Here is a 24,732-nt window from a genome sequence, read left to right as displayed (position 1 = left end):
TGATTTAATTCATACACGATTTGCACTAGCAGATCGGGCTGTGCTTGGACTCCTGACAGGTCGTATGCTGGTATTATGTTAAACTTGTTATTGTATACTGAATGTTATCTGTTTTTATTCTCTGTCAACTGATAAGTATTGAATTAACTTGCACACGTAGGGGCTGCCACACAAGGAATACACTACCCATTAAACACGCTAGCGGGCGTAGACCACTAACGATGCGACCAGGCCTGGCACGCAGTTGGCTAATAAACACTCCTGCCTCCATAACACACAGGATAGAGATTCAGGCTATGCCCCCCCATCCCTTACAGTGATCAATTAAACCCCTCTAACGAGTGTATCTGAGATAATGCTTCCCCTTTATGGGTGTACCAGAAGTTAGGCGCAAAACACAATAGGGCCTTCCCACAGCAACTCCCAGCACCACACAGTAGACACGCAGGACAAGGGACAATCTGGTATGCTTAAACTGAGAAGATACATTAGTAAAGTTGGAATGCACAGAGGGAACGAAGATATTCCTGTATTGGGGGGTAGGAAAACAGAGCATACAGTAATAGTGAGCAAACATATATTTCAGACGGAGTATATCACTAGAAATGCTGAGGAAATTAATTATGACTTTTACTGATACCTCTGCTTAAGTAAAACAATGTTTAACTGTCAGACCTGTGGGACCCAGCACTACTGGTCTCCCTAAATGTTATATGCACTGTTAATGTTAATGTATCTAGAGAACGTTAATTCACTAAGTTATTTTTCATAGGTTTATATTTAATGCGAAAGCGCAGGGATAACTACCCCTGCTTTGTTATAGAAGTTATTAAAATTCTAGTAAGTAAATTACTTACTGACAACTAGTCTACCTTACTGTTAAGTGCCTTCATAGTGAAGGTAACCTGCCCCTACCTTTACCAATCCCCCTCTACCCTTCTTCCTGACCTCTAACTAACCCATTCTATAATACTATTCCCCCTCTCTCTTTACACCTTCTACACTTTCCTTACATTCTTCCTTTTTCTCCTCCCTACCCCTTACCAGCTTCCCTCTGAGCCCCCTCCCTCCCCCCTTTTTAGTTTTTTTTTTCTTTCTTTCTTCTCCTTCTCTCCTGGCCCCCCCTCCACCCTGTCACCCGCAATACTCCAACCATCTACACCCTAGCCCTTACAATATGACGCAAAGACAGAAACACCCACGTCCTGTGGAGCTTATCACAATTAATGTAAAGGGGTTGAACAGCCCTAACAAACGCTCAATACTTGTTAGAGACATGCACAGACTAGGTGCGGACATCATATTTATGCAGGAAACGCACTTTAAGGCGGATAATGAACCGAGGTGGTACTCCTGCCACTACCCCACAGCACTCTTTGCATCAGGCCCTAATAAGAAGAATGGGGTGGGAATACTTCTCAGCGCCAAAACGCCCTTCCAGGTTATACAGTCCTACAAAGACCCAGAGGGAAGATACCAGGTAGTCACGGGGCTCCTACATAACAGACCCATTACCTTGGCGAATGTTTACTGCCCTAACCACTCCCAGCACCTTTTCTTATCAAAAGTTAGCCGCAAAATCCTAGAGTTAAGGGTAGGTGTCCTGTATGTGGGAGGGGACTTCAACGCACCACTTGTCCCATCGATGGACACATCTGACGGCCTCTCCAGCGTCCCCCATAAGACACTGAAGCGTATCGCTTCCTCACTGACAGACTTAGCTATCTATGACGTGTGGCGAACGCATCACCCCTTGGTTAAAAATTATACATTCTACTCATATCCCCACAGAAAGTACTCTAGAATTGATTATCTGTTCACAGACACAATTGGCCTCATGATCACGAAAAGCAGTAACATCTATCCGATCACATGGTCAGATCACGCTCCGGTGGGGTGCGCAATCTTGTGGCCCCCTGTACCTATCACACCCTATATATGGAGGCTAGACGATACCCTCCTCGATGACCCTCTGTTTGGAACAGACCTCAATAAAGCAATCATAGAGTATTTTCATCTAAATTCGGATGATCAAATGCCAGATACAACTATATGGGAGGCACATAAGTGCACTATTAGGGGCCTCCTCACCAAAAGGGGATCCAGGCTTAAGAAAGCCAGGAGAGAGCGTTACCAAACTTTACTGACACAGGTAGATAGAACAGAATTGCTCCATAAAACACACCCGACAGATGAACTTCACACAAAAGCACTGACCACATCTAGGGAGGCATTATTGCAATTCTTACAGGAAGACTATCAGAAGCAGGCTTTAAAAATGAAGCAACTCTATTTTGAGCAAGGGGACAAACCAGGGAAACTCCTGGCTAGAGCACTAGCTCGTAAAAAACTAAAATCACATGTACATCAAATGGAGGACGAGGGAGGAGAAACTAGGTCTGACGCGGACTCGATAGCAGACATTTTTAGAAAGTATTATGCATCACTATACAACATTAAAGAGGTGGGGGGAGAAGCGGTTGACCCCTCTAGGAGGGGGAGGGAGGAGAGAAAGATTGTGGAATATCTAGATGGGGCTGATCTCCCTAAAATCACAGAGCAGGAAATGGAAGCACTTGACTCTCCAATTTCCTTGACAGAAGTCAAGGATGCGATCAAAGACCTGCCTTCCGGGAAGAGCCCGGGACCGGATGGCTTCGGTCTTTAATATTACAAAAAATATGCAGACACCTTGGCCCCAATAATGTTGAAGACATTCAATACTCTCTCTGACTCCCCAGCCTTGCCAAGTTCTATGCTCGAAGCATATATAACTGTGATCCCTAAGCCTGGTAAACCACCTAATAAACCGGAAAATTATAGGCCAATATCCTTGCTGAACTCAGACGTAAAGATATTGGCCAAAGTCATAGCCAATCGCCTTAATAGGCTGCTACCGACCCTAATCTCTACCGATCAGGTGGGATTTGTCCCCTTCCGGGAGGTGAGAGATAATACTCTCAAAACTCTCCAGATGATCACGTATGCCCATGTCCATAATCTGCCACTCGCCTTGGTCACAATGGACGCTGAGAAGGCGTTTGACCGGGTGAGTTGGTCTTTTATACAACATACCCTTGCGAGGTTTGGCTTTGGGCCCAGACTAATAAATATGATCATGTCCCTCTACTCGACACCAAATGCCAGAGTCAGGGTAAACGGTACACTCTCAAATACTTTCCAGATCCACAACGGGACTAGGCAGGGATGCCCCCTGTCACCGCTCCTGTTTGCTCTCACTATTGAAGCCCTGGCGAGCAAACTCAGAGCCAATCCACGCATTAAGGGTCTTAAGATCGGAAATACAGAGTATAAGCTATCGATGTATGCTGACGACGTCTTACTGACGTTGTCGAACTCCCCTGATTCACTGGCGGAGGCACTACAAGAGTTTTCCGCCTTTGGAGAAGTCTCAAATTTTCTTCTCAACCCCCAGAAATCAGAGATACTAAATATCACGGAGCCACCTGTGGTATTTGATAATCACATGGCGGTCTGTCCTGTTAAAATAGCACAACATTCAATTAAATACCTGGGTATTTCGATTACCTCAGACGTCCATGAGATGGCAGAGACTAACTATAAACAAATTCGAGATGAAATCCTTAAGGATTTAAATGATTGGAAAAATAAAACCATCTCGTGGATGGGGCGCATCGGGGTAGTTAAAATGAATATCCTACCAAGGGTGTTATACATTATGCAAACACTCCCGATCTCTCCAGCCTCAACATATATTAAGCACATTCAAGCCGCAATAGAATCCTATATATGGAATGGGGTGAAACCCAGAATCAAGAAACAGACCACCTATTTGCCCAGAGACAGAGGGGGACTGGGTATACCTCTATTGAGGGAGTACCAGAGAGCAATATTGTTACAAAGATTAGTTGAGTGGAGTCACAATCTCCAAAATAAGGCATGGGTCCAAATGGATAATGATATTATGATGCGTATCAATACAGGGGCACTAGCATGGGTACCGGCTAAAAACCGCCCACCTATGCTACAGCAGTACCCTCTAATGATGGAGGTCTTCATGACCTGGGATAAACTAATTAGGGAGAACTCTCACCTGTCCTCACAAGACTCACCAAACACACAGATCCGAGGAAACCCAGACTTGGGAATAGAAATAACACCATATGAGGCAAGAGCACACCACACTCACAAAGAAATTTCTATACACAACATCTTGCACCAGGGTGAGCTTAAGACACAGGCAGAACTGATATTTTTACCTCCTGGTACAGAACAGCACAGGTCACACATTACTTCAAGACACACAAAGACAAATCCTCACTCACTAGGGAGAGGACATTATTTGAAACTCTTTGTACGATGACACAGACACCGTCTCACCTTATTTCTCAGATTTACAAAATTCTGTTGCTGAGGGATGGAAATAAGCTTCCCAGCTACACCATCGCTTGGCAAGCAGAATTAGGCCTAGAGATAGAGGAATGGCTCCAGATCTTTAACAGGAGGGCATTAATCTCCATGAAAATACAAGAAGCTCACTACAAGCTGCTTAGCAGATGGTACATGACTCCCCATAGGTTACAAAAGATTTACCCCATACAAGTGGGGACTGCTGGAGAGGGTGTGGGGGGGAGGGAACCATACTACATATCTGGTGGAACTCCCCACAAATACTGTCTTATTGGGAGGAGGTGCTGGGGGAAATGAGCAGGATATTGGGGGTCATAATCCCACCAAACCCATCCTATCTAATTTACTATGGGCTTCCCAAGATTATCGGGGAAGACAGATATCTACTCCTACTGCTCATGTTGAACAGTGCAAAAGGCTTGATCCCCAGGCATTGGAAAACAAATCGGGTTCCAGACCAACGGGAGAGTGGAAGAATTGCTGAATTTAGAAAGATATCATTACCTCAAGACTAGTAGACTAGCCACACATGAACTGATGACTCTGACCTGGACGGGAAGAGGACTGTAATGCTACTTAACAGGTCCTAAGCTCCTGACCCAACAACAGAAACACCCTATCAAACAAGCATCAGTCTTTAGGGGTGGACCACCATACTGTGTTCTGTCGACACCCCCGTCCATCCACTCCAGCCTCGCTGCCCCCTCCCCTACCTACCTCAAACATACTGCAGCCCCCCTCCCTCTACCTTCCTCCCCCCCCCTTTTTTTTTTTTTTTTCTCTTCCCCTTCCTCCCTCTCACCCACTAACACCTCTTTACTCTCTCTATACCTTTTCGTTTCTTTCTTGATCTCCTTTTCCTACCCAAATGGGTAATAACTTCAGGAACTGTTAAAACTCAGCGGTATGTAGCAAAAATGCTGAGTTCTTTATATATCAAAGTAAAATAACCCCAAAGTTAAGCTCCAGTTACCATAATTGTACTGGACTATCCACCACTCACATACAGCGGGTGTCACTACTCGCTGGAGCAAGCTCAAAGCTAAATATACAAGAAGACAGAGACAATCAACGGGCACAAGGAAATAACGTGCTCCAGTTTTTTATCACCGCTAATACATGGACTATAATGTGTCAAAGGGTACCCTCATTCTTGTATGTATATATATATATATATATATATATTTGCAGACTTTTTGTACTATATGTTAGTGTGACCTCCTCATTTTTGTACTGCTTCTGTGTTTCAATAATAAAGCTTGTTTTGAAAATAAAAATAAAAAATAAAAAAAAGACAAATTTACCTGTAAAATAAAACCTAACCTAAGTTACAATTACAAGAGTAAGTGGTGCGCAGTTCTAACCCCTGCACATACAATATTTTGCTCCCATAAAGCAAAAAAGGAATTGAAGTTAAGAAAATAAGGAGATATGTATGCGCGCTAAAAGCGAGGGGAAATTTTAAAAAGGATTTCCAGGGATATATATCAAAACAAGGTATGCATATACAATTAATGTTTTATTAAAAAGAATGAACTAAAATATACTATTCATGAAATTCATACAGTATATGAAATTAATATGTAACAATTAATCTAACTAGATTGATATTCATAAAATGCAACAAATTCACTAATTTCTTAAAAACCAATGTATAAATATACATATCTTTTTTTATAATAGAACTGTATGTGATAGCGGCGGTCCCGGTGTGGGACCACAGGAATACCGCTATCACATACAGTTCTATTATAAAAAAAGATTGCGTCTCTTTAATCACAAAGCGGACTGCATTCTATTAAATAGAGACAGTGCTGTAACTTACTGATTTGGCATTGGTCTATGTGCACTATAACAGCACAATATATGCATCCCTTTGACCTGTTAATTTGTATGCAACATCCCGGCGTGGGATTACAGCAATACCGCCATTATATACAGCTCCATCACTATAGAGTGGGACTTTTTCTATTATGAGGTGTATTACACTCTATACTAAAAAGACAGTGCTGTTCTTAACTACAAGGGAAAGTACGGACTGCCCAGAACCACCTCCCTCTTGTCTCTTTGGTTATTCTATTGGAGCTTTAAGATTGTATTTGGTGTGGAATCAGTTTATATGTTTTTATATATTTTTTATTTTCATATGACCGGTCATATATATTTATACATTGGTTTTTAAGAAATTTGTGAATTTGTTGCATTTTATGAATATCTTAATCTAGTTAGATTAATTGTTATATATTAATTTCATATACTGTATGAATTTCATGAATAGTATATTTTAGTTAATTCTTTTTAATAAAACATTAAAGGGACACTGTACCCAATTTTTTTCTTTCGTGGTTCAGATAGAGCATGAAATTTTAAGCAACTTTCTAATTTACTCCTATTATCAATGTTTCTTCATTCTCTTGGTATCTTTATTTGAAATGCACAAATGTAAGTTTAGATGCCGGCCCATTTTTGGTGAACAACCTGGGTTGTCCTTGCTGATTGGTGGATAAATTCATCCACCAATAAAAAAGTGCTGTCCAGAGTACTGAAACAAAAAAATGCTTAGATGCCTTCTTTTTCAAATAAAGATAGCAAGAGAAAAATTGATTATAGGAGCAAATTAGAAAGTTGCTTAAAATTGCATGCTCTTTCTGAATTACAAAAGTAAAAATGTGGGTTCAGTGTCCCTTTAATTGTATATACATACCTTGTTTTGATATATATCCCTGGAAATCCTTTTTAAAGGTCTATAAAAATTACCCCTAGCTTTTAGCACGCATACATATCTCCTTCTTTTTTTCTAAGTTACAATTACACCTAACACTACACTATAATTAAATTAATTCCCTAAATTAACTACAGTTAAATACAATTAAATAAAATTATCTAAAGTACGAAAAAACCCCCACTAAATTACAGAAAATAATAAAATAATTACAAGTTTTTTAAACTAATTACACCTAATCTAATCCCCCTAATAAAATAAAAAAGCCCCCCAAAATAATAAAAAGCCCTACCCTATACTAAATTACAAATAGCCCTTAAAAGGGCCTTTTGCGGGGCATTGCCCCAAAGTAATCAGCTCTTTTACCTGTAAAAAAGTACAATACCCCCCCAACATTCAAACCGACCACCCACACACCTAACCCTACTCTAAAACCCACCCAATTCCCCCTTAATAAAACCTAACACTAACCCCTTGAAGATCACCCTACCTTGAGAAGTCTTCACCCAACCGGGCCGAAGTCCTCAACAAAGCCGGGCGAAGTGGTCCTCCAGACAGACAGAAGTCTTCATCCAAGCCGGGAAGAAGAGGTCCTCCATACAGGCAGAAGTCTTCATCCAGATGGCATTTTCTATCTTTATCCATCCGGCGCGGAGCGGGTCCATCTTCAAGACATCCAACGCGGAGCATCCTCTTCTTTCTTCATCCGACGACTGAATGAAGGTTCCTTTAGATGACGTCATCCAAGATGGCGCCCTTTCAATTCCAATTGGCTGATAGAATTCTATCAGCCAATCGGAATTAAGGTAGAAAAAATCCTATTGGCTGATGCAGATTAGATTAGGTGTAATTAGTTTAAAAAACTTGTAATTATTTTATTATTTTCTGTAATTTAGTGGGGGGCTCGTACTTTAGATAATGTTATGTAATTGTATTTAATTGTAGTTAATTTAGAAAATTAATTTAATTATAGTGTAGTGTTAGGTGTAATTGGAACTTAGGTTAGGTTTTATTTTACAGGTAAATTTGTCTTTATTTTAACTAAGTAGCTATTAAATAGTTAATAAATATTTAATAACTATTCTACCTAGTTAAAATAAATACAAAGTTGTCTGTAAAATAAAAATAAATCCTAAAATAGCTACAATTTAACTATTAGTTATATTGTAGCTAGCTTAGGGTTTATTTTATAGGTAAGTATTTAGTTTTAAATAGGAATAATTTAGTTAATTGTAGTTATTTTATTTTAGATTTATTTAAATTATATTTAAGTTAGGGGGTGTTAGGGTTAGACTTAGATTTAGGGGTTAATAACTTTAATATAGTGGCGGCGACGTTGGGGGCGGCAGATTAAGGGTTAATAAGTGTAGGTAGGTGGCGGCGATGTTGGGGGCGGCAGATTAGGGGTTAATAATATAATGCAGGTGTCGGTGATGTCGGGGGCGGCAGATAAGATTAGGGGTGTTTAGACTCTGGGTTCATGTTAGGGTGTTAGGTGTAGACATAACTTTTATTTCCCCTTAGGAATCAATGGGGCTGCATTAGGCGCTGAACGCTGCTTTTTTGCAAGTGTTAGGTTTTTTTCAGCCGGCTCTGCCCCATTGATTCCTATGGGGAAATCGTGCACAAGCACGTTTTACCAGCTTACCGCTATCGTAAGCAGCGCTGGTATTGAGGTGAGATGTGGAGCTAAATTTTGCTCTCCGCTCACTTTTCTGCGGCTAATGCCGGGTTTGTAAAAACCCGTAATACCAGCGTTGTCTGTAGGTGAGCGGTGAGCATAAACTGCTCGTTAGCACTGCACACCATTACCGACAAAACTCGTAATCTAGGCGTTAGTGTTCATATCACACTGGTGGGAGATTCCTGTACTTTTTGTTTACCCTTTTTTTTCAGCATTTAAACATTGTATGCTTTTTGATTAACATGTATGAACATTAAGACTTTCTCATATAAATTACTAAATGCATAGTTTCACTACTGAAAATATGTTAATTTGTACTCATCCTTTATTTTGGAAGCAGATAATAACTCATCCTCATTCTCATTACAGAGGAGCAGCAGTGACTATGACAATTACTTATGTAGCAGATATGATATTCATGTACCTCTATATCTGGCTGAGAAAAATCCATGTGGAGTCATGGTCAGGTAAGTAACAATTCTTGATGAATCTATACCTAGTCATTTGTTTCTTTCACTTTTGAATTGTTACACATATGTCTCCTTCAATTTCATGATTATATTTTACTTTTTTTTTATATGAAGGTATACATAATAATATTTGAATGAGGACAACAAGGGCAGACTGAGACCAATCAGGGCCCTGGACAAAAATTAGGGAAAGGCCCCCACTGTCTCACAATGACCCAAATGTATTCAAATATATGCAAATGAACATGGTAGCCTCCCTGCCCTGCACCACCAGGCCCCCCCAACCTCCAGGGCAAGGTCCCCCAACGTCAAGGGCCAGAGAAAGGACCCCCAACCTCCAGATCCCACACTCCATGGCCTTCACAGCAATAGACCCCCAACAGGACCCCCCCCCCCCACTATCTTGGGCCCCCCAAGCAATAAACCCCACATCCAGGCACAAGGCCCCCACTAAACCCACAGTTAACTGTTTAGTTACTGATATGGCAGTTGTCAACCCAAACTTAAGCAGCATACCAGGAGCCATGGAAATTTGTGGGGCCCGCTACATGCTGGGCTTTTGGTCCAGGTCCTATTTGCCCGACTGATCAGTCTGCCCTAGACATAAGGCATTTCCGTCTATCAAATAAGGGGTTTTCTGCTGATCTAGATAGCAAGTGGCTGTCATAGAAATGCTAACCAATTTTAAGGTTGTGGGCTCTTTATGGACCATAATGCACCCATTGACCAAATTTGGGCATCTAAACTATGTTTTGATAGAGCCCAGGTGCCAAATTGTCAAACCACAAGTGTCTTTGAGATTCACTGTGCAATACAGTGAACACTTAAGCACATAGGATATAGGAACTCCCCTTTCTTCTGTACCTCAGTGAGATCAAGAAACTGATTCACTCATCAAATAATTGCCATACTTGAAATAAACTAATAATTCACTAACTAAAAGGGACATGCTATCCATATATGTACCGACCAACTCATTTAATTTGTTTAACACTCTCTTGGATGTTAACAGGTTTATAAAAAAACACTTTTCTGTTACAAATCGTGTCAGCAATGCAGATTCCACAGAGATGACTACTGACTCTATTACTTCTAACAGACTGGATGTAGAAACTTTAAATTTCCAAAATCTCTGTGGATTATCAGCATTGGAGTCACTGAATATGGAAGTAAATAATGAAAAGGTCCCTGGTTCGAGCCATATACCGAAACTTAAGTGCCCCTCTAACTTTTATCCAATTCAGAGTAGGGGTCCTATTATTGAGAAGTTTCAAAAGAGAATAGAAAGTGATTTAACTGACCTGTTTTATCAGCAGAGGAATTCCAAGTATAATCTTTCAAAAGTAGAAAGGGAAGTTTTGGATAAATTATTTTCCAACTCGGAATTAGTGCTCTGGGCCACTGACAAGGGGGGTTCAGTGGTGGTGATGGATAAGGATATGTTTGTCGGTGAGGCCCTAAGACAGCTCACCAAGCCACATAATTACAGGGTTTTGAATACAAACCCAACCAGATTATTTGGAATTAAATTAAGAGATCTGGTGGATGCTGGACTGGAAAAGGGTTTCATCGACAAAGAAACCGGTGAATATTTACTTGTCTCACACCCCGTAGTACCAGTGTATAACCACCTCCCTAAAGTACACAAGTCCTTGAACAATGTAGTTGGGAGACCAATAGTCAGCTGTATAGGGTCTTTACTAGAACACCTGTAAGAGTGGCTCAACCAAATTTTGCAGCCTATGGTGACTGATTTATGGAGTCCTGTGAAGGACTCCAAACATGTTCTTAACATAGTCTCTAAAATTGTATGGGACCCAGAATACAAATGGTTAACAGTGAATGTGAGTGTGCTTTACTCCTCAATTCCCCATGAGAAAGGTCTTCTGGTAATAGCCTTCTTTATGAGAAAATACCATGGGGAGGATGTTGAGTTTTGTGACTTTGTTTGGAGGGTAACGGACTTTCTACTGCGCCATAACTACTTTGAGTTTGAAGGGTTTTTTTTACCTCCAGATCTGTGGTACTGCTATGGGGAGGGATGTTTGCCCCTCCTATGGCAACCTCTATATGGGGTGGTGGGAGCAGGAACACATATTTGGGAGTTTTAACCCCTTCAGCTCAAAGATAGTTATATACAAAAGTTTTATTGATTATCTTTTGTTTATCTGGAGAGAAAATCGGCAAGACCTGCACTCTATTGTCTAATACTTAAATGCTAATGATTTGGGGATAAGCTTCACCTTTGAATGGGACCCCTTTAGCATTAACTATTTGGACCTTACTCTGACAAGTGTTTGTGGCAACAAAGTCTCTACTAATGTATATAGAAAACTGATCTCCCGTAATACCCTTTTGCACGCAAACAGCTGCCACCCCAGGAGCTTGTTCAGGAGCTTGTTTCAGGGGTATTGCCAAGGGTCAGACGGAATTGCTCAGATGAAGCTAATTTTCACCAGGATTCACAAAAGCTTTCTATACAACTTCAGGAAAGGGATTATCGTTAAAATACTATCGATTTGGCTGTGAAATCTGTAAAGAAATTGAACAGAAATTATTTGCTTAGCCAGAAAGAACCCCCAGTTCGTGATCAGAAGCTTGGAGGAGAAAATGTTTTGTTCATCACAGATTATTCTGAACAGTATCACCAGATTTGTGATATAATCAAAAAGCGCTTTCGGCTCCTACGAGCTGATGATCGTCTGGCTAATGTATCTCCCAAAAATTGAAAATTTGCTTATAAAGGGGGCAGGAATTTATGAAATATGCTAGCACCCACCAAACTTCCTATGAAAGTACAGAGAGAATCTTCTTGGCTTGCTATGGTTGGCATGTTTAAATGCTACAATAGAACGTGTGTGGCCTGTGAAAAAGTAGAAACAGAGAAATGGTTTAAATCCTCAGCAACAGGGCATCCATACCAAAAACGCTCTTGTCTGAACTGTCGGTCGACTTTTGTTGTGTACCTGATTACATGTGTGTAATGTGATAAGCAGTACCTAGGTCTCACCACTCATGAGGTGAGACCTAGGGTCAGGGAGCACCTGTCCAGTATTAAAATGGGTATAGTCAGTACTCCACTAGTGCAACATTTCGCTCAGGTACACAATAAGAGCACTGACTCTTTCAGATGGACATGTATTAAGAGAATCATGCCCCCACATGGGGGGGTGATAGAGAGAAATTGCTAGGGAAAGGAGAGGTTTTCTGGATTTTCACATTGAAAACCAGATATCCAGTGGGACTTAACTCTGACTATGATTTAATAAAGTTCTGGCAATAAGCTGGTTTGTGCTTCTAACATTCCATATGTGTTACATGTTTACCTTGACCCCAATGCATGGATTTTATTGATTCAAATAAACTCAATATAAGTTGTGGCCTGGTACCAATAATTTGAAGAATAAATGTGTATCTCGCAGGTTGGTTACAACATTGCTTTCAACATAATTATATATTTGTGAGGGGTATATTCAAGGTCTGCATTCTATCCCCCTTTTTGGAATTGTACACTATTGACTATAGTTTGGATTCGGAATATAAATGTTTATCATCACATGTTATGTATCAATGTACTGTATAATTGTATGCAATGGGTCTATGTACTGTTGTTTTAATGCGCTCGCTACTTGGAGCGATATGAGGTGTCAACTAATTAGTTGTCCAATAGGAGGTAGCTTATGGTTTTAAAAGGCTGTTTTAGAATACATGGCCAGCAGCTTTGAATACAGCTCTTAGCTGAAACACGTCAGCTGTTGCTTGCTGACCTTCATTTGTCACACTTTTTTGCCTGAGTATCCTGGGTTTTAACAAGTTTACCGAAATAAAACATTATGGTTTTATTTACTCCCGGCTGGTGTTTCGTTCTTTCTTTTTTGTGCTTTTATCCTTATGCTAACTCACATGAAAATGATGCAGCAGATCTGTAAAACGCTGACTAGAAAATAGCACAATATTTTACCTCACAATGTCTTCAGCTCACCAGAGTAAGTGCCCTTTGAGCAGTTGTTCTACAGCTACTTCAGACTTTGTCTTACTGTGATGTTGTGGGAATTCACCATAATCTGAGGAGGGAAATAAAGTGACTGTGTCTGCACATGCCAGATGCATGCTCCCATGCAAGTCCCTGGACGTGTCTCCTAATTGAATATCAAAAATTATTCAGCATTTAAGTCCCTTAAAAATGGGATGTGGCTATTGAAGAAATGATGTGGTAAAATGTCTTTCATTCTTACATAGAGATGTTTATGTGGTATTTTCTAGTCAGGTCTTTATAGATATGCTGCATGCATCACATTCAAGTTATTCAGCATTTTGATAAAATAATTCTTTAAATGATATGTAGGCTTTATTTTGGGAGATGGAATTATTCTACAGCACTCTTTGTCCCTTCCAGTCATATAACTATGTCTCTCATTAAGGGGTCACAGTAACAGCCAACAGCAGTCATCTTGTAAAATCGTTGTGTCAGGGCTCCTCATCAAAGAAACTTGCACAAAAGCCATCCAGTAATTCAGAATGCAAAATATATGTTTCTTTCATGTAATTGGCAAGAGTCCATGAGCTAGTGACGTATGGGATATACAATCCTACCAGGAGGGGCAAAGGTTCCCAAACCTCAAAATGCCTATAAATACACCCCTCACCACACCCACAATTCAGTTTTACAAACTTTGCCTCCTATGGAGGTGGTGAAGTAAGTTGGTGCTAAGATTTCTACGTTGACATGCACTTCTTAGCTGTTTTTGAAGCCTGATTCCTCTCAGAGTACAGCGATTGTCAGAGGGACGTGAAGAGAGTATCACCTATTGAATGCAATGATTTTCCTAATGGGGGTCTATTTCATAGGTTCTCTGTCATCGGTCGTAGAGATTCATCTCCTACCTCCCTTTTCAGATCGACGATATACTCTCATATACCATTACCTCTACTGATAACTGTTTCAGTACTGGTTTGGCTATCTGCTATATGTGGATGGGTGTCTTTTTGGTAAGTATGTTTTTTATTACTTAAGACACCACCCAGAAGCTATGGTCTGGCACTTTATGCATTTATATAAAGTTCTAAATATATGTATTGTACTTATATTTGTCATGAGTCAGGTTAATGTATTTCCTTGTGCAGACTGTCAGTTTCATATTTGGGAAATTAACATATTAATTTAATTAATTAATTATTTTTTTCTTACCTGGGGTTCAGTCTTTTTCAAATTGATTACTTTTTTCTTTCAAATTGCGGGCAGCATTAGGCCAGAGGGTGCGCAAATGCTAGACTTTATTGCGTCATTCTTGGCGTGAGACTTTTTTGGCGCGAAAACTACGTCTGTTGACGCAAGTTCATCATTTCCGGTGTTGTAGTTGACGTGGAAGCCTTACACACGGTTGCGTCGTTAGTGACGCAAGTGTGTCATTTCCGGATATTGTTGGCACCAAAATATTTTCTCTTACGTTGTGCGTCATACTTGGTGCCAAATTTTTCATTAATTTTATACCCCATTGCTGTTTGCCTCTTGCCTTTCTCTATGTCAGAGGACTATGCTGTTTGCATTTTTTTCCTATTCCTGAAACATATAAGGAAATTGATAATTTTGCTTTATATGTTGTTTTTTCTTTTACATTTTGCAAGATGTCTCAATCTGATCCTGCCTCAGAAGTATCTGTTGGAACTTTACTGCCTGACATCGGTTCTACCAAAGCTAAGTGCATTTGTTGTAAGATTGTGTAAATTATATCTCCGAATGTCATTTGTAATAGTTGTCATGATAAACTTTTACATGCAGAGAATGTATCCATCAGTAATAGTACATTGCCAGTTGCAGTTCCTTCAACTTCTAATGTACATGATATACCTATGAATTTTAAAGAATTTGTTACTGATTCTATTCAGAAGGCTTTGTCTGCATTTCCGCCTTCTAATAAATGTAAAAGGTCTTTTAAAACTTCTCATAAAGTTGATGACATTTCAAATGACCGACAAAATAATGATTTATCTTCCTCTGATGAGGATCTATCTGATTCAGAAGATCCTCCTCAGATATTGACACTGACAAATCTACTTATTTGTTTAAAATAGAGTATATTCGTTCTTTGTTAAAAGAAGTGTTAATTACTTTGGATATTGAGGAAGCTAGTCCTCTTGACATTAAGACTAGTAAACATTTAAATGCTGTTTTTAAACCCCCTGTGGTTACTTCAGAGGTTTTTCCTTTTCCTGTTGCTATTTCTGATATGATTTCTAAGGAATGGAATAAGCCAGGTACTCCTTTTATTCCTTCTTCAAGGTTTAAAAAATTGCATCCTTTACCAGCAATTTCTATAGAGTTTTGGGAAAAGATCCCCAAAGTTGATGGGGCTATTTCTACTCTTGCTAAACGTACCACTATTCCTATGGAAGACAGTACTTCTTTTAAAGATCCTTTAGATAGGAAACTTGAATCCTATCTAAGGAAATCCTATTTATATTCAGGTCATCTTCTCAGGCCTGCAATTTCTTTGGCTGATGTTGAGGCTGCATCAACTTTTTGGTTGGAGAATTTAGCACAACAACAATTGGATTCTGACATATCTAGCATTGTTCGCTTACTGCAACATGCTAATCATTTTATTTGTGATGCCATTTTTGATATTATCAAAATTGATGTTAGATCCATGTCTTTAGCTAGAAGAGCTTTATGGCTTAAATCTTGGAATGCTGATATGACATCTAAGTCTAGATTATTATCTCTTTCTTTCCAAGGTAATAATTTATTTGGTTCTCAGTTTGGATTCTATTATTTCAGCGGTTACTGGAGGAAAGGGGGTTTTTCTGCCTCAGGATAAAAAACCTAAGGGTAAATCTAAAGCTTCTAACCATTTTCGTTCCTTTCGTCAAAATAAGGAACAAAAATCAAATCCTTCCCCCAAGGAATCTGTTTACAATTGGAAGTCTTCCTCAAATTAGAATAAATCCAAGTCTATTTGTTATATTATCTGGTCCTAGGAAAGGTCAGAAGGCCTCTGCTATTTCCTTGGCTTCTTGGTTAAAGCTTTTGATTTATCAAGCTTATTTGGAGTCGGGTCAGGCTCCGCCTCAGAGAATTACAGCTCATTCTACTAGATCAGTCTCCACTTTGTGGGCTTTTAAGAATGAAGCTTCGGTTGATCAGATTTGCAAAGCAGCATCTTGGCATACATTTACTAAATTCTACCATTTTGATGTATTTGCTTGTTCAGAAGCAGTTTTTGGTAGAAAAGTTCTTCAGGCAGCTGTTTCAGTTTGATTCTTCTGCTGATGTTTTAAGTTTTTCTTTTCTTTATGAGAATAACTTATATTTTGGGTTGTGGATTATTTTTTCAGCGAGAAATGGCTGTTGTTTATTTTTATCCCTCCTTCTCTAGTGACTCTTGAGTGGAGTTCCACATCTTGGGTATTGATATCCCATACGTCACTAGCTCATGGACTCTTGCCAATTACAATTTAATTCTTTCATATTGGCAAGAGTCCATGAGGCCCACCCTTTTTATGGTGATTATGATTTTTTGTATAAAGCACAATTATTTCCAAATTCCTTTGTTGACGCTTTTTACTCCTTTCTTTATCACCCCACTTCTTGGCTATTCGTTAAACTGAATTGTGGGTGTGGTGAGGGGGTGTATTTATAGGCATTTTGAGGTTTGGGAAACTTTGCCCCTCCTGGTAGGATTGTATATCCCATATGTCACTAGCTCATGGACTCTTGCCAATATGAAAGAAATTAATTTATCAGGTAAATTCTTACATAAATGATGTTATTTTTCTATGATACCAATGTATAATTATTTTTATAGGAAGTAATATTTATTTTCAATGGACTTTTTTTCTTAATGAGATGTTCATTTAGTTTACTGTGAGGTATGAATATGGCAAATAATGTATTTAGGTTGGTCTTGCATAACTTTTCTGTCTATCATCTATTTATTTATCTATATCTATATAGCTATCTATTTATTTATCTATCTGTACAACTTGGTGATTTGTAACAATTTTAAGACATAATACACAAATTCTGCATATATCAATCTTTCAACGGAGTCAGTGTAAATGTTATTTTTATTTACTCCCTTAATATTTAGTGTAAAACATAATTTCATTACCATCAAGGCATTTTGTAATATTTCATAAATATTGCATACCTCACTATCCATTTGTTTTATTTACAGGTTGGTCTACTGAGTGTTTGAGGGACTGGGGGTCCTTTCTCTCTCTTGGAATTCCAAGTATGGTGATAATGTGTATGGAATGGTGGTCTTTTGAAATAGCAATATTTTTAACAGGTATCTATAATATATTAATTTATTTATTACTCCTCACATAAAAAAAAGATTATTCTTTTATTGTGCTATAATCTATTTTTCCATTCTAGGGCTCATTAACCTGGTGGAACTTGGAGCACAGTCAGTTGTGTACCAGCTGATGGTTGTATTTCTGAGGGTATTGCATTTTAATCTGATCTGCAAACAAATGTATTGTGTGCTATAACTTTGCATTTTGTGAACATTTTAAAAAGCTTTATGTATTGTTTTCACATTAGATATGATATGTAACATGCACTTATTGCGGTTGTATTGTTTTCACATTAGATATGATATGTAACATGCACTTATTGCGGTTGTATTGTATTTCAGATTGCAAATGCAATTGGCACAGCTACCAGCATTAGAGTTGGTAATTTCTTAGGTGCTGGTGAGACTGATCAAGCTAAGATGTCTGCAAAACTGAGCTTTCTAATTACAGGTATGGATGAATAGGTTTAATATACACAATAGAAAGGAAAAGCTGGCATTTTTTAACCAGTATTAAAATGTTAACATGAAAGAAAGTGTAAAAATATATAGGACTAGATTGCAAGTGGAGCGCTAATTTATCCCACGTCCGCAAACGGGCAAATCGCGTTACTGTTTTTTTTTACTAATGATGTATTATATATTAACAGGTTATAAGGGAATTTTGATATTTATTTCTTATCATAGATATATGACGACATGTATATCTCCAAAAATATTGACTGATATTTTTTATTAATAATTAGAATATATAATTGTGTATATAATTGTGATGTCAAGTAAACAACTCTTAAGATCTTCTAGCATTTAGCTGTCTGGACAAGGACCATATATTATTGTGGGGTCTGGCTGGACTGGTCAGTTATCTGATTATTTATGTTTTAACTGTTTATGTCTGCATATTAACAGTTTATTGCATATTGTTTAGTCATTCTTTTGATACAAATCTATATTTTCTGTATAAAAGTAGTGAATATCCATCTTTTAGTCGGTCAATTTATTGTTATCCAATAGTCCACAATCTTTCTATTCACTTAAGTTTAAAAAAAGCAATGTGTGGGCATGTGAGCATTTGTGTGTAGGTCTTGTTGCCTTTATTTCATTACAGACTTGTTTTATTGTATGTTATTTCCAGATGTCACTAATCACAATTTAGATAATACAAACAATGAAAAACAGTATGTATTAGTTTTAAATCCCCTGTCTCTTTTTTCTTAGAAAACATCTAGGACATTACCAAAGTTCTGTGCTATTGTGTATTAATACAAAGGCAACACATTAGCACAAGGTGTACCTGAACTGAGATGTAATGGGATAGCTTAGTGAATAGTATGGATGGGCGATTGTGCTGAAAGGGCAATTTGTTTGGTAGAACGAATAGTCCTGTGGACATTCCTTTTGGATAATAGAATGTTGATAAGAAGAAAAATCCATTACAATTCGGTAATCAAATGTTACTTCCGGTTTTAGAATGTTGCTTTTGTTCATAATATGATCGAATTTCCACTTTAAAAATGTTGAATGTAGCATTTGATTTAGCAAATACTATTCAGAAGTTCAATAGTTCTTGCAGTAGGGAATTTAGTAAAATGATACGTATACAAATATATTGATTCAAATTTTTCTATTTCGAATATTGCATAATTTGAATATTATATTTAAAGATAGCATTAAAATTACTATAACATTAAATTAATGTTAGAATGTTGTACAAACATTCCAAATTTGAAACGAACGAACAAATGTGTTTAAATTCGTTTCATTTTTTACGAATGTTGTAAATCATTCGCCCATCCATAGTGAATAGCTGAAGTTTTGGGAATATGATTGGTTGTAACAGTCTCAGCTTTGTAAAGCAGAGCTAAATGTCTTTATCAGTCTCTCTCTCTCTATAAGCATACTGTGTGGTTTCAACTGTTTATTGGTGGAAAATTGTGAATATTTTTTCTCTGATCTTATGTATTTTTCAGGTATCACTATATGTATAAATGTCAGCCTACTACTTGGCCTAAGGAGACCCTTTGCTTGTTTGTTTACCACTGACATGTAGGTGATTATATTTAGCTGTTAAAATAGTGCATTATTATTAATATTTTTACCTTTTACATGCATTTCAAAGTATTTTAGTTATGTTATATATACCCATTTCAAGGGGTCAAAATTAAACTTTCATGATTCAGATAGGGGATGCAATTTTAAACAACTTTCCTTTTTACTTTTATCATCACATTTGCTTTGTTCTCTTGGTATTCTTTGTTGAATGCTAAACCTAGGCAGGCTGCCTATTATCTCAATGCATTTTGACAGTTTTTCACAGCTAGACAGCGCTAATTCATATGTACCATATAGATAACATTGTGCTCACTCATGTGGAGCTGCCTATGAGTCAGCACTGATTGGCTAAAATGTAAGTCTGTCAAATGAACTGAAATAAAGGGGCCGTCTGCAGAGACTTAGATACAAGGTAACCGCAGAGGTAAAAAACATAATTTATGTAAGAACTTACCTGATAAATTCATTTCTTTCATATTGGCAAGAGTCCATGAGCTAGTGACGTATGGGATATACATTCCTACCAGGAGGGGCAAAGTTTCCCAAACCTCAAAATGCCTATAAATACACCCCCCACCGCACCCACAATTCAGTTTAATAAATAGCCAAGAAGTGGGGTGATAAGAAAGGAGCAAAAGCATCAACAAGGAATTGGAATAATTGTGCTTTATACAAAAAAAATCATAACCACCACAAAAAGGGTGGGCCTCATGGACTCTTGCCAATATGAAAGAAATGAATTTATCAGGTAAGTTCTTACATAAATTATGTTTTCTTTCATTTAATTGGCAAGAGTCCATGAGCTAGTGACGTATGGGATAGCAAATACCCAAGATGTGGAACTCCACGCAAGAGTCACTAGAGAGACAGCCAATTCCGCTGAAAAATTAATCCACAACCCAAATCAAAAGTTTTAATCTTTATAATGAAAAAAAACTGAAATTATAAGCAGAAGAATCAAACTGAAACAGCTGCCTGAAGTACTTTTCTACCAAAAACTTCTTCTGAAGAAGAGAAAACATCAAAATGGTATAATTTAGTAAAAGTATGCAAAGAAGACCAAGTCGCTGCTTTGCAAATCTGATCAACAGAAGCTTCATTCTTAAAAGCCCAGGAAGTAGAAACTGACCTAGTAGAATGAGCCGTAATCCTCTGAGTCGGGGATTTACCCGACTCCAAATAAGCATGATGAATCAAAAGCTTTAACCAAGATGCCAAATAAATTGCAGATGCCTTCTGACCTTTCCTAGAACCAGAAAAGATAACAAATAGACTAGAAGTCTTTCTGAAATCTTTAGTAGCTTCAACATAATATTTCAAAGCTCTTACCACATCCAAAGAATGTGAAGATCTCTCCAGAGAATTCTTAGGATTAGGACACAACAAAGGGACAACAATTTCTCTACTAATGTTGTTGGAATTCACAACTTTAGGTAAAAATTTAAACTAAGTCCACAAAACTGCCTTATCCTGATGAAAAATCAGAAAAGGAGACTCACAAGAAAGAGCAGATATTTCAGAAACTCTTCTAGCTGAAGAGATGGCCAAAGGAACAATACTTTCCAGGAAAGTAATTTAATGTCCAAAGAATGCATAGGCTCAAACGGAGGAGCCTGTAAAGCCATCAAAACCAAATTAAGACTCCAAGGAGGAGAAATTGGCTTAATGACAGGCTTGATACGAACCAAAGCCTTAACAAAACAATGAATATCAGGAAGATTAGCAATCTTTCTGTGAAACATAACAGAAAGAGCAGAGATTTGTCCTTTCAAGGAACTTGCAGACAAACCCTTATCTAAACCATCCTGAAGAAACTGTAAAATCCTAGGAATTCTAAAAGAATGCCAAGAGAATTTATGAGAAGAACACCATGAAATGTAAGTCTTACAAACTCGGTAATAAATCTTTCTAGACACAGATTTGCGAGCCTGCAACATAGTATTAATCACTGAGTCAGAGAAACCTCTATGACTAAGCACTAGGCGTTCAATCTCCATACCTTCAAATTTAATGATTTGAGATCCTGATGGAAAAAAGGACCTTGAGATAGAAGGTCTGGCCTTAACGGAAGTGGCCAAGGTTGACAACTGGACATCCGAACAAGATCCGCATACCAAAACCTGTGTGGCCATGCTGGAGCCACCAGCAGTACAAATGAATGCTCCATTATGATTTTGGAAATTACTCTTGGAAGAAGAACTAGAGGTGGAAAGAGATAAGCAGGTTGATAATTCCAAGGAAGTGACAACGCATCCACTGCTTCCGCCTGAGTATCCCTAGACCAGGACAGATACCTTGGAAGTTTCCTGTTTAGATGAGAAGCCATCAGATCTATTTCTGGAAGCCCCCACATCTGAACAATCTGAAGAAACACATCAGGGTGAAGAGACCATTCTCCTGGATGTAAGTTCTGGTGACTGAGATAATCCGCTTCCCAATTGTCTATACCTGGGATATGGACCACAGAGATTAGACAGGAACTGGATTCCGCCCATGCAAGTATCCAAGATACTTCTTTCATAGCTAGAGGACTGTGAGTACCACCTTGATGATTGACAAACGCCACGGTTGTGACATTGTCTGTCTGAAAACAAATAAACTATTCTTTCTTCAGAAGAGGCCAAAACTGAAGAGCTCTGAGAATCGCACGGAGTTCCAAAATATTGATTGGTAATCTTGCCTCTTGAGATTTCCAAACCTCCTGCGCTGTCAGAGACCCCCAGACAGCTCCCCAACCAGAAAGACTTGCATCTGTTGTGATCACAGTCCAGGTTGGATGAACAAAAGAGGCCCCCTGAACTAAACAATGGTGATCTAACCACCAAGTCAGAGAAAGTCGAATATTGGGATCTAAGGATATTGATTGTGATATCCTTGTATAATCCCTGCACCATTAGCTCAGCATACAAACCTGAAGCGGTCTCATGTGAAAACGAGCAAAGGGGATCACGTCCGATGCTGCAGTCATGAGGCAAAAAACCTCCATACACATAGCTACTGAAGGGAATGATTGAAACTGAAGGTTTCCGACAAGCTGAAATCAATTTCAGACGTCTTTTGTCTGTTAGAGACAAAGTCATGGATATTGAATCTATTTGGAATCCTAAAAAGGTTACCCTTGTCTGAGGAATCAAGGAACTTTTTGGTAAATTGATCCTCCAACCATGTTCTTGACGAAACAACACAAGTTGATTCGTGTGAGATTCTGCAGAATGTAAAGACTGAGCAAGTACCAAGATATCGTACAAATAAGGAAACACCGCAATACCCCGCTCTCTGATGACAGAGAGTAGGGCACCGAGAACCTTTGAAAAGATCCTTGGAGCTGTTGCTAGGCCAAAAGGAAGAGCAACAAATTGGTAATGCTTGTCTAGAAAAGAGAATCTCAGGAACTGATAATGATCTGGATGAATCGGAATATTAAGATATGCATCCTGTAAATCTATTGTGGACATATAATGCCCTTGCTGAACAAAAGGCAGAATAGTCCTTATAGTCACCATTTTGAATGTTGGTATTCTTACATAACGATTCAAAATCTTTAGATCCAGAACTGGTCTGAAAGAATCCTCTTTCTTTGGAACAATGAACAGATTTGAATAAAACCCCAGACCCCGTTCCGGAAAGGGAACTGGCACAATTACCCCGGATAACTCCAGGTCTGAAATACACTTCAGGAAAGCCTGACCCTTCACTGGGTTCACTGGAATGCGTGAGAGAAAGAAACTTCTCACAGGCGGTCTTACCTTGAAACCTATTCTGTACCCTTGAGAAACAATGTTCTGGATCCAATGATTTTGGATTGAATTGATCCAAACATCTTTGAAAAACCTTAGTCTGCCCCCTACCAGAAGTGCTGGAATGAGGGCCACACCTTTATGCGGACTTGGGGGCTGCTTTTGGTTTTCTAAAAGACTTGGATTTATTCCAGACTGGAGAAGGCTTCCAATTGGAAACCAATCCTTTAGGGGAAGGGTCAGATTTCTTTTCCTTATTCTGACGAAAGGAACGAAAACGGTTAGGAGCCCTAAATTTACCCTTAGACTTTTTATCCTGAGGCAAAAAAGCTCCCTTCCCCCCAGTAACAGTTGAAATAATAGAATCCAACTGAGAACTAAATAATTTGTTACCTTGGAAAGAAAGAGATAGCAATGTTGACTTAGAAGTCATATCTGCATTCCAAGTTTTAAGCCATAAAGCTCTTATAGCTAAAATAGCTAAAGACATATTCCTGACATCAATTCTAACGATATCAAAAATGGCATCACAAATGAAATTATTAGCATGTTGAATAAGCTTAACAATGCTATACACATTAGGATCTGGTACTTGTTGCGCTAAAGTTTCCAACCAAAAAGTTGAAGCTGCAGCAACATCAGCCAAAGAAATAGAAGGCCTAAGAATATGACCTGCACATAAATAAGCCTTCCTTAGATAAGATTCAAGTTTCCTATCTAAAGGATCTTTAAAAGAAGTACTATCCGCCGTAGGAATAGTAGTACGCTTTGCAAGAGTAGAGATAGCCCCATCAACTTTGGGGATCTTTTCCCAAAACTCCAATCTATCAGTCGGCAAAGTGTACAGTATTATAAACCTTAAAGAAGGAGTAAATAAAATACCCAGACTATTCCATTCCCTAGAAATTACATCTGAAATAGCATCAGGAACTGTAAAAACCTCTGGAATAACTACATGAGGTTTAAAAACCGAATTTAAACGTAGAAATCTAGCACAAACTTACTTCACCACCTCCATAGGAGGCAAAGTTTGTAAAACTGAATTGTGGGTGTGGTGAGGGGTGTATTTATAGGCATTTTGAGGTTTGGGAAACTTTGCCCCTCCTGGTAGGAATGTATATCCCATACGTCACTAGCTCATGGACTCTTGCCAATTACATGAAAAAAAAGTATAATAATATAACAGTTTTGGTTATGCTGAGGAATGGGTAATAAAGGGATTATCTACGTATCTTTTTAAACAATAACATTTTTGGAGTAGATTGTCCCTTTGTTGTGAATATACAAATATATATGGATTAATATGTATTGTCATTAACGAAAAGATTTGCTAATCTGTTGTTTGGGCCTAAGTTAAAGGAATTTTCACAAAGAA

General features: G+C 38.5%; 1 protein-coding gene across 1 annotated transcript in view; it reads left to right on the top strand.

The window, feature by feature from the left end:
* LOC128653831 (multidrug and toxin extrusion protein 1-like) overlaps positions 1–24,732 on the top strand; it is a 185,272-nt gene that overhangs the window by 98,547 nt on the left and 61,993 nt on the right. The window contains exons 8-12 of the mRNA XM_053707363.1: positions 9,168–9,265; positions 17,446–17,559; positions 17,649–17,716; positions 17,911–18,019; positions 19,539–19,614. Of these exons, the coding sequence (XP_053563338.1) occupies positions 9,168–9,265; positions 17,446–17,559; positions 17,649–17,716; positions 17,911–18,019; positions 19,539–19,614 (465 nt within the window). The remainder of the gene's footprint in view (positions 1–9,167; positions 9,266–17,445; positions 17,560–17,648; positions 17,717–17,910; positions 18,020–19,538; positions 19,615–24,732) is intronic.

This window comes from Bombina bombina, chromosome 3, assembly GCF_027579735.1.
Source record: "Bombina bombina isolate aBomBom1 chromosome 3, aBomBom1.pri, whole genome shotgun sequence".
NCBI lineage: Eukaryota > Metazoa > Chordata > Amphibia > Anura > Bombinatoridae > Bombina > Bombina bombina.
The sequence above is the reverse complement of the archived record's forward strand: the minus strand, read 5'-3'. Positions and strand labels throughout refer to the sequence as shown.